Source organism: Canis lupus, chromosome 20, assembly GCF_011100685.1.
Source record: "Canis lupus familiaris isolate Mischka breed German Shepherd chromosome 20, alternate assembly UU_Cfam_GSD_1.0, whole genome shotgun sequence".
In the NCBI taxonomy this organism is placed as follows: Eukaryota; Metazoa; Chordata; class Mammalia; order Carnivora; family Canidae; genus Canis; species Canis lupus.
In genome coordinates this window covers 5,785,462-5,799,992 of record NC_049241.1, presented here as the reverse complement: position 1 = coordinate 5,799,992, position 14,531 = coordinate 5,785,462, and the positions used below count along the sequence as shown (strand labels likewise).

Below are 14,531 nucleotides of genomic sequence, written 5' to 3'. Positions count from 1 at the left end.
GTCCTGTCCTCCAGTTGGAGATAAGAGATGGGTAAATGTTTGAGCTTTCACAATAGGGTCAAGGTAAAATGCATGAGCCAGAAGCTGATACTCTGAAACAAAGCTGCAGGTAGATATTCACAGATTATCAAATGGATGCTGGGGTCAAATCTCTAATTCCTAAAAGCCAGCACAGAACCATCAAGTACACATGATGACGAAAGAACCTGTCATCTTTTTTTTAGTAAAAATATTAAGTGCCTAATATACCTTGTAATATCTTTTCCTACATATTTGGCTGCAAACTCTTTGCATCTTATGTAACAACTGTGTTATTGGATTTTTATAGAAAGAGAACAGAAAGTCTAATCTTTCCTTAAGAAACATCAATAGACGGCAGCCCCGGTGGCTCAGAGGTTTAGGGCCACCTTCAGCCCGGGGTGTGATCCTGGAGACCCGGGATCAAGTCCCACGTCAGGCTCCCTGAATGAGGCCTCTGCCTGTGTCTCTGCCTCTCTCTCTCTCTCTGTGTCTGTCATGAGTGAATAAATTAAAAATCTTAAAAAGAAAAAAAAAAGAAACATTGATAGAAATCTGCTTTGTATTATTGAGAGTTTACGAAAGTTTTTTTTCAACATCAGATCACATTTTATTATTGGAAAAGACATTTACATTTTTAGGATTTTTGTCAAATAACAATTTATTTTTATTTATTTATTTTTATTTATTTATTTATTTTTATTTAACAATTTATTTAAAAAAAAAAAAAACTCAAAACATGTCCTAGTACGTTCAGTAGCAAAGATCTAGCAGCTTTATAGATATTAAGAAAACCTGCATTATGTTTCCAGTTGGACTAATTAAATCCAGTTGGTTGTACTTAATGGAGCTCTTAAGAATCAAATGCAAAGTAACGTACAGAAAATGAGTTTGAAAATTTCAGAGAATTTTAAGACAGACTTAATTTTTCATGATTTTCCCAAAGCCAGTCATGATATTTATTTAACTTATGGTCTTCAGGGTGTACCTGGAAGAAATATAACACATTAGGAGATAGAGGCCTTATCTAAGTTTGTCAGAAATACATTTTTTAAAGGTATGGGAGGGGAACAATATATCAACAATATGATAGCCCATACCTGAAAATTAGAACCTTCAACCTAACTGTATTCATGAATGCTTAAAATTGTATCTTACATTAAGGTAATCTTTCACAAAATACTTTCCAATTCAGTACTGATCTTCACCATGACATACCACGCAGGGTGGTGATAACATGAGTCAGGTATTAATATACCATTTTCCAGAAGGAAGTTATAGACCTGAGAATTACATGGATTACTCAGGTCACAATAAATGGTGGAGCAGGGATGGGTTTCGCCAGACCTGCTGGCTGAATGCTTTAGGGCAAGTCACGGACCAAGAGGGCAGTGTACCAGGCCACCTGGCAGTACCCGCCAGCTGCCAGGACGCCTCCTGGTTAGCCGTGGGCATGGCATACCCAATTGACTGGGTAGCTAAAGTAGGGCCCATTGACCACAAAACCAGTCTGAGACCAGTAGGAGAAATACAACAAGCATACATTCCAAACCCAAACCTGCTGTTTTCCTTCAGTGGTATATTTCTGAAGGCTAGTAGGACTGTGACAGGAGAACCACGTCAGGCTTAGACTATGCATGAATGAGAATAACCGCACAGGGCTAGTGGTCAGTCAGAGGCCAAACCAAGGAGTCTTTATGGAGTTGGGAGTGTCTATGGATCCTCTCTTGCTGTTGCCAATAGCCCCATGCCACCATTTGCCCCTCAAGCTTGGAACAAAACTTGTTGTGATGGTGATAGTACATGTGCCCAAGAAATAGTTTTAGTTATAAGGATGGACTTGTTTTGCCTCCCAGACAAAATGTGTTGGACATACAGCTGAGAGTAGGCCTTACCTGCTTCCACTCATTGATGCAAAAAATTCGGTAAGAGTCATTGCCATATTTGCCAATCCCATGAAGCTCAATCGGATACCTCCACTGCTTTGTTAGATATTCATCTGAAAATACAACACCTCACGTAGCAGGTCAACCTCTAGAAAGATACTTTCCCTAAATATGTGGAGATGCAGAGCTGGATGGTGACAACAGCAGCAAAAAATCTTTCCTAACAACCCCAGTTCTGATGGTTCTTTCTTCTGAATTCCTGCAGCACCCATCTGAATCTCTCACCTGCCACTTATTACCCAATATTATTTTGGGCTGTGCTAACTAGACAAGAGGCAAAGACCTTAAGGTCAAGGGGGCTTTCTGCTTCACTGCTTCCCCTAATCCTGCCAAGATGGCCGCAGTGTTGGGCAAAGATTTATTGCTTGGGTCAATGAAAGACTGTGGTTTGGGGCAAGTGGACTGTTTTTAAATGCCTTCAGTGCTTGAGCTGAATAACCTCTATTAATGTAGTATTCGAGGCCATTAAAGTTTAAGGTGTGGCTCTCTTAAATAGGCACAGTGTATGTTCTTTCCTTTGGGCATAAAGGAAAAGTACCTGAGAACTTGATAATGGTTTTTGCTCGAAGATCGTAGAGACCAAGTGGTTTAAGGAGTTCTGATACATCTCTCCAATCTGCAGTTCTTGCTACTTCAGCAGAAGGGTACTTCTCTAGAAACTCCCAGAGCACAGGGATTGCCATTTTGCCTGGGAAGTAAAAGTAACTGTGATTACAAGCCTCCGGATGGATTGTTTTTAAGTTCAGGTACTTCCTCATCTAGAAATCTCATATAGAGGGTTTTCTTTTTAAACCTCTGATGAGAAGCCATTACCTGAATTGGTGACCACCTTCAGAGTCAAAAGCTAACATTATTGGTTATTTGGCTAATAGGCTAAATCATATAGATACTGAGCCTTGCCTGATTATTAGTTTTCAAATAATCCAGTCATCAGATAACTAGTATAAAAGCATAAAGAATACAAAGTGCCAATGGCATTAAAGAAAGTACTCAATGAAAAAGAAATGCTTTTACACACGGCAGAGGGTGGAGGAATGTTAAGTAACTGGTTTTCACGGCTGACCGAAGAAACTAATTTGCAAGTAGAAAATAAATGCCAATAGTGCTAAAAAGGCTCTGGATGTATCTAGTTTAACCTCTTCATAGGTGAAGAGTTTGAGCGCTGAAAGGAGAAGTCCTTGGCTGAGGTCACATAGAGTCAAACTTAAACTTGAACTCAGACCTCCTAATGAATCCAGTGCTCTTTCTCCCCATTATACTGTCTCTGAAATAAAGATTAAAATAATCTACAAACCTGAGGTCCGATTGAGGAATATGGTAGCAATGAGGAGCTTCCATGGATCGTGGAAAAGTGTTTCTTGCACGAGATTAAAAGGTGACCGGGGAGGTGTCCACTTCTTAAAAGCTTTGCGTCGTGGGGGGCTAAGAACTAAACAAACACACCACATCAGAGCTGCACACCTGAAACAGATTTAAAATCTGATTTTCTGATTGGGAAAGGGATACCTTCTTTGTTATATTTGCTGGAAAAATATAGGCTTGTTTTCCTTTTTTCTATTTGTGTCCGTGGAATGGTATCTTCTGAAAAAGAATAATGAACATTGTTTATAGAAGCTATGGCTTAGCCTAGAGAAATATTCAGGGGTGCAAATAACACACTACCTGCCAGGCACTATTCTAAGCACTTTACAAAAATTAACCAGCTCAATCCTACTAATGACCTACAAGCTAGGTACAGTTTACTTTCGCCTCACAGATAAGGACATTGAGTAAAGATAATTAAGTAACGTGGAAAAAAAAAATTAAGTAACGTGGCCAGGGTTCCACAGCTAGTGTCTGAGCTAAAATTCAAATCCAGGCTTCTGAGTCCATAACTTTAACCACTCTGTTACACTAGTACTCTGTGATTTATGTTCAGAGTTCCTAGTACTGAAAAATTAGAAATAATATGGAATACTTTAAATTATGACACGTTTGTACAATGTGGTCATTAAAACATTTTGAGACTACATCATGCATATTTTCTCCCACTTAACTTTTAAGTGCAAAAACAATATTCTATATATGATCCCAATTAAAAAAAAATACAGAGTGAAATAAACCAAAATGGTATAATGGTTGTTGCTAATCTTTCTTTTCTCCCTTAATTTTCTATATTTTCCAAAATTTCTGCAGTGAATGCTTTTACACTTAACAAAAAAGCAAAAAAGGACACAGACGAAACAGAGCTTTCCAAAAAACCTAAGATTTGGACGTTGGAATACTGAGAACATGATCTACTCAGAAGTTCAGTTAATGTAACAAAGACTATTTGACCAGCATTATCAGGCTTCCCAAGTTTCTAAAATCACATTTAATACCCTCCAAAGCCTTACCCTCTAAATTTGAATGTCAGTTAATAATACCTTGCATTTGTATAGTGTGAAGCCATCTTTTTCACTTCTCATTTTACTTTGCAATATTCTTGATATGAAAAACTAGACTGGTGAGGATTATAACCTCTATTTTACAGATAAACAAACTAAGGCTTAGAAATTAAACAATAATCCCAAAACGAGAGTGGGACTGACTACAGATTGGGATAGGCATCCAGCTTTCCAGATAATCAGCTGTCTTTTTTGCTATTCTCGTTCAAACAGGCAAAGCCTAGTAGAAAGGAAAAGAAGAGAATAAAGGAAACTGCTTTTACTAGTTACCTGATAATTTCTTCTGTGGATTCCTATAAATAATTATTAACGAGTGTCTTTTGTTACTAGGAGACTGAAGCTCAGTTTCCCTGGCAATTTCCAACTAAGCCAATGGGAAAGTGTTTACAATTCCACTGGACAAAACTAAGCGTACTTCATCTTGTGTTGAGAACTTCTTTATGTATAGGATGAATAGGATACTTCCATTTTGGTCACAAAAGTATGTTTTTAATATTTTATTTGCCCACTATAAAGCTACACAAACCTCAAAACTCTAAGAAGCTTAAAGTATTTAAAGGACAGACTTGAGTTCTTAAGCAGTTCCTAGGTATATAAGGTCATGTTCCATTAAAGGGAAAGGAATTCCAGTCACAACAAAAACATAAAATCATGAGTGGGACAGAGAACAGGAATCAAGTCTAACCCCTTGCTCCACCAATTTTCCCTGGCTGTCTCCCAACATGACTTTAAGTAAAATTCTTCTTCTTTTTTAAAGGAGTTATTCATTATACCATAATGGCATAATGAATAATACAGGGCTGCTCAAAGGACTTCTTTTTATTTTTTATTCACTGAGGTATTATAAAGGCAAAACTGCTAAGCTCCAAACTCTGTATTAAGAGCATATTACAAATAATAGATGAACTATGTGATTACAGTTTTGAATTATTTAGAGCTCTAAAACACTTTAGAGAAGCATTACATTATAATAGAAGATAAAAATGACTATGATATGTACAAAATGAAATTGGAAGTCATACATCAGGAATAAAAATGGGAGTGGTGCAAGAGTAGACACTGAATATTCTCAACCAGTTTATACATTAAAAGGAGTCTTCCTCAAACCTTTTCACAAGTGAAGCCTTTCATTTTTCCTAAAGGCATAATATTATTACTGGTTGGAAAGAAAATGGGAAGAGAAAGCACTGTTGAGAAGAGTCCCAGCTGTCACACCAGGGAGAGATGGTAGCAGCTATAAATGGCACACTTCTCCTTAGCTGGGAGTATCAAGGTAGTAGGCAGCCAATTCCCTCTATGTTGTAGCAAAGGGTTTAAAGATTGGTTAAATAAGGTACTAGGATCAATTGGTAGAATGTATTAGATATTTGGTTCTATGTCTTCATTCTGTTCCCACATCCTAACAGTAGAGACATAAAACCTAGTATCTGGAAGTATAAACTTATCACACATTCATTAGCAGCTTTAGTGCTCTGAATACCTTGACATATTTTCACAGAAACAGAATCTTTCTCAGTTTGTGAGCAGCTGTTGTCCATTTCAGAGCCACATTTTAAAATGTCAGTATGCAAATGTTCCTTCCTTTCCCCAACTTCTTTTGATTTTATTTCCTCAGATTCTAAAAAGGTTTCCTGACATTTCCTGTTGTGTTCTGCTTCTTCGGTTGAACATAATTTGTTTATAAAGCCAGAAGTTATTTGTTCAAAGCAAAAATTTGATCCTGAACTCAATGATTGTTCTTTTACAAGTCTCTTTTCTTCATTAGACACAGTGAGGGTCTTGTTGCTTGCTCCAGCATCAGAAATGGAGAGTGTTTTATCAAGCCAACTTTCTCGTGCAACAGGTTCACTTTCAGTATCTGCCTTTTTATACTCAGATTTTCTTTTCTTATTACTTTGAGTAGAATCTGGAGGACCCTTCCGGCACCTTGTTTTAGTTTTCTTAATTTGAATTTCTTTCAAAACAGTCACCTTTCCTTTGGACTTTCTAACTTTTCTGGAGTCAACATCATTAACACCTTCGTCTTCTTTAGAATTAGACAGCCTTCTGCTCTTTTGCAATTCCAAACTACCACTTGGTAGAGGAAAGACATCTTTTTTCCACCTGCTTCGTGTCCTGAGGTTCCGGTTTGAACTGTTACTTTCATTTTGCATTTGGCATGTCACGGGTGCTAGCCTGCAGTCTTTATATCTGGACTTGAGGCTGCCCCTTTTAGAAAGAACACTAAAATCAAAATCTTCTGGTGTAAGAGAAGTCTCTTCATTTTTGTGAAGATATTTAGCAAGTGAACTTTTGGATCTGAACTTCAGTCCTTGTGGGCTAGAAAATGATATTAAAGAAAACTTATTGCTAGTAAATAAAAGTGACTTTTAAAAAGAATTGGACCACATTTCAGATTTTAATTAATAATTTCCAAACGTCTCCATGGGTATTTGTCATTTGAATTTTTTTTTTAAAGTGATAAAGTGGTACTTTTAAATAGTTTCCTCTGTGATAGTATAAAATAATTTTACAATTATTTACAAATTTACAAGTTTAAGGGCAACCATTTGCAGTAGAAGATGTATACATGACCCCAAATCACTTGATATAACTAACTGGTAACACTCAAGGAATAGATTCTATAATAGTTTTTTGGTAAGAATAGAAAAAAGCCAGGGCAGCCTGGGTGGCTCAGCGATTTAGCGCCACCTCCAGCCCGGCACCTGATCCCGGCCTGCTTCTCCCTCTGTCTGTGTCTCTGCATCTCTCTCTCTCTCTCTCTCTCTCTGTCTCTCCTGAATAAATAATTTTATTTAAGATTTTATTCTTAAAAAAAAAAAAAAAAAAAAAAAAAAAAAAAGAATAGAAAAAAGCCAAGATTCCTGTGATGCTTTCCTACTACCTATCTAGATAAAATGATTTGGCTGTACTATCTGTACCACCTTGCAATACTCACCTGATAAAATACACATCATATCTTCCTGCTGTTTTCCCTGATAACCTTTGCTTCACAACTCTTTCCCATCCACATGGGACAGTCTTATGGCATTCGGTTATTGTAGTATCACCAGTCTGAGCAGAAACCATGGATGCTTGCAGCAGGGGATTACACTCACTGTTGCTTTTTATCAGCACTTGTTTCTCATCTTCTCCCACTCTTTCTGATCCCAGAGCACCAACTTCTTCACTGAAAAAAACAAAGTCGGAGTGATTAGCTCATTTAAAATTTATTTTCCTCTACTTATTCAATTTCAATCCATGCAGAGCAGGAACCATATGGACTATTTAGACTACAGGAGAGATTAAAGTCAGCATGTACAGTCTTCTGCTATGTATCTTCCTGTCCTCCAACATGGCTTATTTAGGGTTGGAAGTCTCTGCACAATGAAAAAAGCTCAAGCTATTCCCTAGAAACTTTTTATTGCTGTTAATCACTGAATAGGGCTATTATACATAAATTTCTGGTGACATTTGGCATAAATTTAAAAATATGAACCAACAGGTGAGCTCATAACCTGGGATCAACAGAACTGCTTAAAAGTCAATGAGACACCCTCCTTCTCCCCAAATAAGTGAGGTAAAATTTTTATATATATCTGCAGTCTTCTGGGGGAGAGTGTCTATTACTTTCTTCTTTGGAGGTTGTAACAAAAAGGTAAATACTTTCTGGTTAGAGTCTTCAAATCTCTTCTACTCTCATGATAACCTTGTGTGGTAGGTAGGACAAAAGTTACTCTAATTTTATTAACAAAATTGAGTGACAGGAAGATTTAAGTTACTTGCAAAATTGATAGCAGAACCTGGCTCCACTAAATCTTGGTCTACTACTTCTCCCCCTGTAATATCATTCAAAACTTCAGTAGTATGTATCCTAATCACTAAATCACATTTTGAAAGTTGGATGGGTCTATAGAGATATCTAGCCCAACTTCTTTTCTATGAATAGGGAAACTAAGCAAGAGCTAGTGGCTAGAATTTGAATCACTTCTAATGATTCTAATTCTAGAATTACTTCTTCTGAAGTAATTTGAGGTTAATTTTGGGGAACTGGGTGGATCTTAAGAAATTATGTAGTTCACATTTTAGGAACAAGGAAACTGAAGCCTGGTGAAAACAGGAGAAACTTTAAAAGTCAACAGACTGGGTTTAAATTGCAACTCTATCATTTGCTAGCTATGTGTCCAAGAGCAAGTTCCTTAACCTCTAAATGTCTTCTTGTTGCATCTGTAAAAAGGAGGTAATACTTTTTTTTAAGGTAATTCTGAGGATTAAATTTTGAAAAAAAAGATAAATCATCTCAGCCCCTTATCCCACATATACAAGTACTGTATTCGAAACAAGACTGTGGCTATCTTTAACTTTTTTCCCCCCTTTTTAAAGACTTTTCTATTTATTTACTTGGCGGGGGGCGGGAAGCTCAAGCAGGGCCAACAGCAGAGCAGGAAGCCCCATGCGGGGCTCGATCCCAGGACTCTGGAATCATGCCCTGAGCTGAAGGCAGACGCGTGACCCCAACTGAGCCACCGGGCGCCCCTGTAACTCCCTATAGGATCCATTTTGTGGGCACCATGGGCTGCGTAACATGACATCTCCAAGGTCTTCCCAGGATCCTCCAATCCAAGCTGACCTCTCCTTGCTCCCCGAGCACAAAAGCTCCCTCGTCACCCCGGCTAACGAAGGAACTGCACTCCGGGGCTGAACCCCCTGGAAGAGGTCCTGAGCTACAGCCAAAGCTCCGGGTAACTAACCCTGACAGATCTCAAGATCTGTCGAGGCCCACCCGCCTTCTACCCACCCTCCCCCCGCTCCCATTTTACAGATGGTGAAAAGGAGTCCCGAAAGGGACCATCACTTGCCGGAGGTCCCAGGGCCGGTCTGGGGCCAAGCGCTCAGGGGAGGTGACAGAGGGGGCAGCTCCGCAGTCCCCCAGGCTCGCACTCTCCATCCCAGCCATGCCCTTCAAGGGGGCTTCAACGGCAGCAACGGGCCGAGAAGCTGCCACGCCCTCGGAGCACAGTGGACTCAGAAGCAGAACTCCTTCAGTTCAGAGCACTAGGCTGAAACCAAGAGCGGAAGGTGGGGAAGCCCGTCAGGCTCCACCGCGGCTCCTCAGCCGCCCCTCAGCCGCCCCTCGGCCAGGCCGCCATTTCCACGGTTCAGCCAATCAAATCCTTCGTCGCGGATGACGTACCGCCCCCCGCCCTCTCCGGCCAGTCGCGCGCGCCCTCGTTGCGCAGACTCCTCTTGCGCTCCTTGCGGCCTCGGCTTTTGCGCCTTTCCTAGCCCTGCCTTTTAGGCCTGCGCTCTCGGAATTCGGCCGAGCCCACGAGGCTCACTGCGCATGTGCGTTGCTAGGGGTAGCGCAGGTAACCAAAGGGGCCTGTTGCTGAGGCGGGAGGAGGGGCCTGAGGCGTGAGGGAAGCCGCGATGAGGGCCGTGTTGACGTGGAGGGATAAAGCCGAGCTGTGGTGAGGAGCGGGGTAGTCCGGGAGGCGCGGGAGGCTGAGCGCTGGCGGGGTTGGCGGGAACCATTGCGGGAACCCCCGTGGTTGCCAGAGGCAACGGGCCCGCGGCCTGGGCTGAGGGCCCTGAACCTCGGGTCTGAGCGACTGCAGGGTGGCCCTCCTATCCCTTTGCGGATGGAGAAACTGAGGCCTGGAGAGGGAGCGGCGGGGGTGGGGGTGGGGGCTGTACGACTCGTGAGGCTGTGGCCGGTGGAGGCGATTTTACACTGAATCACAGTCTGGGCCTGTCGGAATCCATCCCGGCTTCATCTTATTTCCCGTGACAAGGTTTCTCAAAAGCGTCACGATTTTTTGCCACATGCATGTAGGACCCAAGCTCTTGGTTACTTGGCGTTTTTCTCCCACGTATCACCGATGTTCACTCAATTGTGATTGTGCACACTTCATGGTTTTACAAGGAAAGAAACTTTATTGCTCCGTATCACTTGCTGTGAGATACATGGACACTCAGAGTTGGGAGAAACAAAAACGGTGGTGATAGGTTGTAGCGCGAGACGGTGGCTGGGACGCCTTTCGGCCTCTGGTGTGTCCCGGAGAGCCGGGCGCTTAGCCAGCGAGGTCCGAGGGGTGCTTGAGGTGAAAAGCATCAGAAGCTTGGAACCAGAATCAAAAGAGAATGACTTTCTCGTCTCAGGAGTCGATGTTAATGTCCTATGTCTTTTTTTTTTTTTTTTAAGATTTTATTTATTTATTCATGAGAGAGAGAGAGGTGGAGACACAGGCAGAGGGCGAAGCAGGCTCCCTGCGGGGAACCTGATGTGGGACTCGATCCCAGAACCTGGGGATCATGACTGGAGCCAAAGGCAGAAGCTCAACCCCTGAGCCCCCGGGGTGCCTTTAATGTCCTATTCGATTTTCATCAGTTAAAACCGTCCTACAATGAAACCTTTTAGGAAATTGGATAGTTCTTATTGGATAGTTCCTCTCAACCTGACCTTGAAAATCTTCCTAGCTGATCTTTACAAGCTTCATGATGCAGCCTCTGTTTTGGCCACTGGAATGGGACCTTTGCCATTCCCTCTCTTGTCTTTGCTTAGTCATTTCTGCGTGCAGAAAGCATGCCTTCTTTCCTCCTCTCCTCACATTAAAATCCTGAATATTCTATAGTGCTCCCTTCGATTATGGTTTCTCTCTCGCCTGTGCTCTGCACTAGTAATAGCTAATGCTTACTACACGCCACTTCCTGGGTAAGAACCTCGTGTCTTTTATCTCATTGTCATTCTACAACAGCCCTCTGAGGTAGGTACTGTTCCTCTATTTTACTTAAAAACTGAAGCACAGAGAGACTGAAGCACAGAGAGAGGGTAACTAATTCGCCAAGGTCACACACACAGCAAGTAAGTGGTGGAGCCAGCTTTTTTCTCACTCCAAAGCCAATACTGTTAGCTACTGCCTTAATTTTTCCTCATGTTGGGGATCCCTGGGTGGCTCAGCGGTTTCGCGCCTGCATTTGGCCCAGGGCGTGATCCTGGAGTCCTGGGACCGAGTCCCCCGTCGGGCTCCTTGCATGGAGCCTGCTTCTCCCTCTGCCTGTGTCTCTGCCTCTCTCTCTCTCTCTCTCTCTGGCATAAATAAACAAAAATAAATCCTTAAAAATTTTTTTTCCTCATGTTACAGAGGTTGCAAACCCAAATGCCTGCAAGAAGCAGGTGAGCAATATAATGGAACATGTTTATTTGCATCTTTTTTTTTTTTAAGATTTTATTTATTCATGAGAGACACACAGAGAGAGGGGCAGAGACACAGGCAGAGAGAGAAGCAGGCTCCATGCAGGGAGCCTCATGTGGGACATGATCCCAGGACTCCAGGATCAGGCCCTGGGCCGAAGGCGGCGCTAAACCACTGAGTCACCCTAGCTGCCCCTGTTTATTTGCATCTTAAACTCAAGGAATTGTCTGTCTGTGCTAGGAGTATTCTGTGATTCTACAACCCACTTCTCTTGAAACGAATAGCCCTACCAGTATATCTTTCACTTCTACTTTTATTATTATTATTAAAAATTTTATTTGTTTATTCATGAGAGACACAGAGCACAAGAGAGAGAGGCAGAGACACAGGCAGAGGGAGAAGCAGGCTCCATGCAGGGAGCCTGAGGTGGGACTGGATCCTGGGTCTCCAGGATCACACCCTGGGCTGAAGGTGGCACTAAATTGCTGAGCCACCGGGGCTGCCCCACTTCTACTTTTAATAGAAATTTGGGTTTAAAAAAATTCTTTGGGACGCCTGAGTGGCTCAGTTGGTTTAGTGTCTGACTCTTGATTTCAGCCCAGTTCTTGATCTCAGGGTCCTGAGTTCAAGCCCCATGTTAGACTCCATGCTGGGCATGGAGCCTACTTAAAAAGAAATAATAAAATAAAAAATAAATTAAAAAATTATTTTTACTTTTTTCTTAACTCTATTATGAAAGTACCCACCACAAGCTGCTGACACCTAGCACCTTGAACATTTGACTTTGATGTCAGAGAATAAGAAGGAGTGGCAAGGAGTATGGCAAACTAGAGATCTCATGCTCTGCCAAAAAGGGGCAGCTTCTGCTCAGCTCCTGTCAGTTACTATACTGCAGGAATTTGGCCTGGTGTGCCCAGATCTTCCTGTTTAACCAAAAGCTATGAATTTGGATTTTTATGTGAAATGCCCTAATTTTTAAGTGTTGGCAACTAATCTAAGACCGAAATAAAACACCATGTGGGCCAAACAAAACATTTGCTGGCCAGATACAGCCTGATTTGCTCCCAGTTTTCAACCGCTGGCATAGAATTTTGTTCATTCCTCTCTTGTGGCACTTAGAATCTGTCTAGTTTAAGAGTTATTGTGCATCTGTTTATCCCCGAAGTCTATAAACCCCTTAAAAGCAATGGCTGCTACTTATTCATTGCTTTTTTTTTTTTTAAGATTATTTATTTATTTATTTATTTATTTATTTATTTATTTATTTATTTATGAGACCCATAGAGAAAGACAGGCAGAGACACAGGCAGAAGGAGGAGCAGGCTCCATGCAGGGAGCCCAACATGGGACTCGATCCTGGGTCTCCAGGATCACGTCCTGGGCTGAAGGTGACTCTAAACCGCTGAGCCACCCAGGCTGCCCCTGCTTATTCATTTCTAAGTCATACTCCAGATCCTAGACAAATCAGTGTTTGGTGTGACTATTTGATGGATAGATGTATTCATGAATAAGTGAGTGAATGAATAATGAGTGAAGATTGGTTATTTGGGTTTTGGCCCATTATAGGTTTGAAACAACATATAAGATTAGGGACTGTAGGGGTCCTATAGACCAGCAATCCTGATGGCAGCTACATATGCCAGCTGGAAGCCCAGAATAAGATAAAACAAAACAAAACAAAATATTTAAAAATAGGGGATAGTAGAATTGAGAGACTCCAGATGTCTAAGATTAGTCCTCTACCACTAAACCAGCCACTGTCTCCTGGTCTGCTTTTTGATTTCCAGTCTAAACTTCATGTGGTATCAAGATTTCTCATTTTTAGTCCTGCTACTCTAATCCATTATTCTACCTCATAATCCGAGATTGACTCCCAGTTCCCTTCCACATAAGATTGTGTATTTAACTAGGTAGCCCTGCTCATCCTCCCTGCTCACCCACTGCTTGCTAACATTTAACTTATGCTTTCCCCTTCAGCTGAAAACTCCCATTTTCCTATCCAAAACTCTTTCCAAATGCTCTTATTCTTCCCTGAACTCTCTCCTTTCCTCCTTAAAAGCACTGCTTCAGGTTTATCTCAACTATGATGCCTTATTTGAATAGCCTACCTTATTCTAGTCAGGACAGCATCTGCTATTACCCTCCAGTTACATCAGCTAGTATTTACTGAGTGCTTGCTATAGGCTAGACAGCGTTTATATCCATTATTTTATTTAATCTCCACAACAACAGGTTGGGATTGTTACCCCCATTTACAGATGAAGAAAATGAGACTTAAAAAGGTGACATAAATTGCCTAAGACTTAAAGCAAGTAACTGTGGCTGGGTCAAATTGTGCAGGGTTTGGAGAGGCACCTTGGGACTTCAATTTTTAAAGTGGGGTGGACAAAAGGTTGGCAGAGGACAATTTGCAGTATTTGCCCTCTGTCTTTCTGCAATGGAATTTGACAGTGTATCTTTCTCTTAAAAGAGAGAGAGCCATCCTTTATACAATAAACTGCCTGCAGACTGGTGAGCTCTCCAACCCTGGGAGTGTTCAGAGGTTGGATGGCCATCTTATAGGGAATTAGTGCCACAATAGGGGAGCTGGACTACCTGACAAGTTTTAGGGTCTTTCCCAATTCTGAGTTTCTGTGATCTTGTCAACCTTGAAAACAAAATAGCCAATTATTTTTTTTAAATTTATTTTTATTTATTTATGATAGTCACACACAGAGAGAGAGAGAGGCAGAGACACAGGCAGAGGGAGAAGCAGGCTCCATGCACCGGAAGCCCGATGTGGGATTCGATTCCGGGTCTCCAGGATTGCGCCCTGCGCCAAAGGCAGGCGCCAAACCGCTGCGCCACCCAAGGATCCCAAAACAGCCAATTATTTTACCAGTAAAGTGGGTTCATTCAGGAATAGGAGAGGAATAGCAATTTGGAAGAAAGCTATGGTGAAACACTCACACTCAGAAAGAGGGAGA

At 41.6% G+C, this 14,531-nt stretch overlaps 2 protein-coding genes across 6 annotated transcripts in view; one reads left to right on the top strand and one right to left on the bottom strand.

Moving 5' to 3' along the window:
* Positions 1 to 637: 637 nt before the first annotated feature.
* On the bottom strand, positions 638 to 9,526 carry MBD4 (methyl-CpG binding domain 4, DNA glycosylase). Of its 3 annotated transcripts, none has more exons than XM_038565596.1 (8): positions 9,229 to 9,526; positions 7,329 to 7,559; positions 5,871 to 6,709; positions 3,471 to 3,545; positions 3,259 to 3,393; positions 2,503 to 2,652; positions 1,914 to 2,017; positions 638 to 1,006 (listed from the first exon to the last, which is right to left on the bottom strand). In XM_038565596.1, the coding sequence occupies exons 1-8, from the start codon at positions 9,324 to 9,326 to the stop codon at positions 929 to 931; spliced, it is 1,710 nt and encodes a 569-aa protein (XP_038421524.1). In that variant the 5' UTR covers positions 9,327 to 9,526; the 3' UTR covers positions 638 to 928. The 3 variants fall into 3 exon arrangements, with proteins under 3 accessions (XP_038421524.1, XP_038421525.1, XP_038421526.1); XM_038565597.1 differs by having other exon boundaries at positions 7,329 to 7,554; XM_038565598.1 differs by lacking the exons at positions 5,871 to 6,709; positions 9,229 to 9,526 and having other exon boundaries at positions 7,329 to 7,468.
* A 163-nt stretch (positions 9,527 to 9,689) lies between these two features.
* IFT122 (intraflagellar transport 122) overlaps positions 9,690 to 14,531 on the top strand; it is a 72,001-nt gene continuing 67,159 nt past the window's right edge. For 2 of the 3 annotated variants that reach the window (XM_038565593.1, XM_038565592.1), the window contains exon 1: positions 9,690 to 9,840. In XM_038565593.1, the coding sequence (XP_038421521.1) occupies positions 9,800 to 9,840 (41 nt within the window). In that variant the 5' untranslated portion in view covers positions 9,690 to 9,799. The remainder of the gene's footprint in view (positions 9,841 to 14,531) is intronic. The other variant, XM_038565595.1, reaches the window with a different exon arrangement.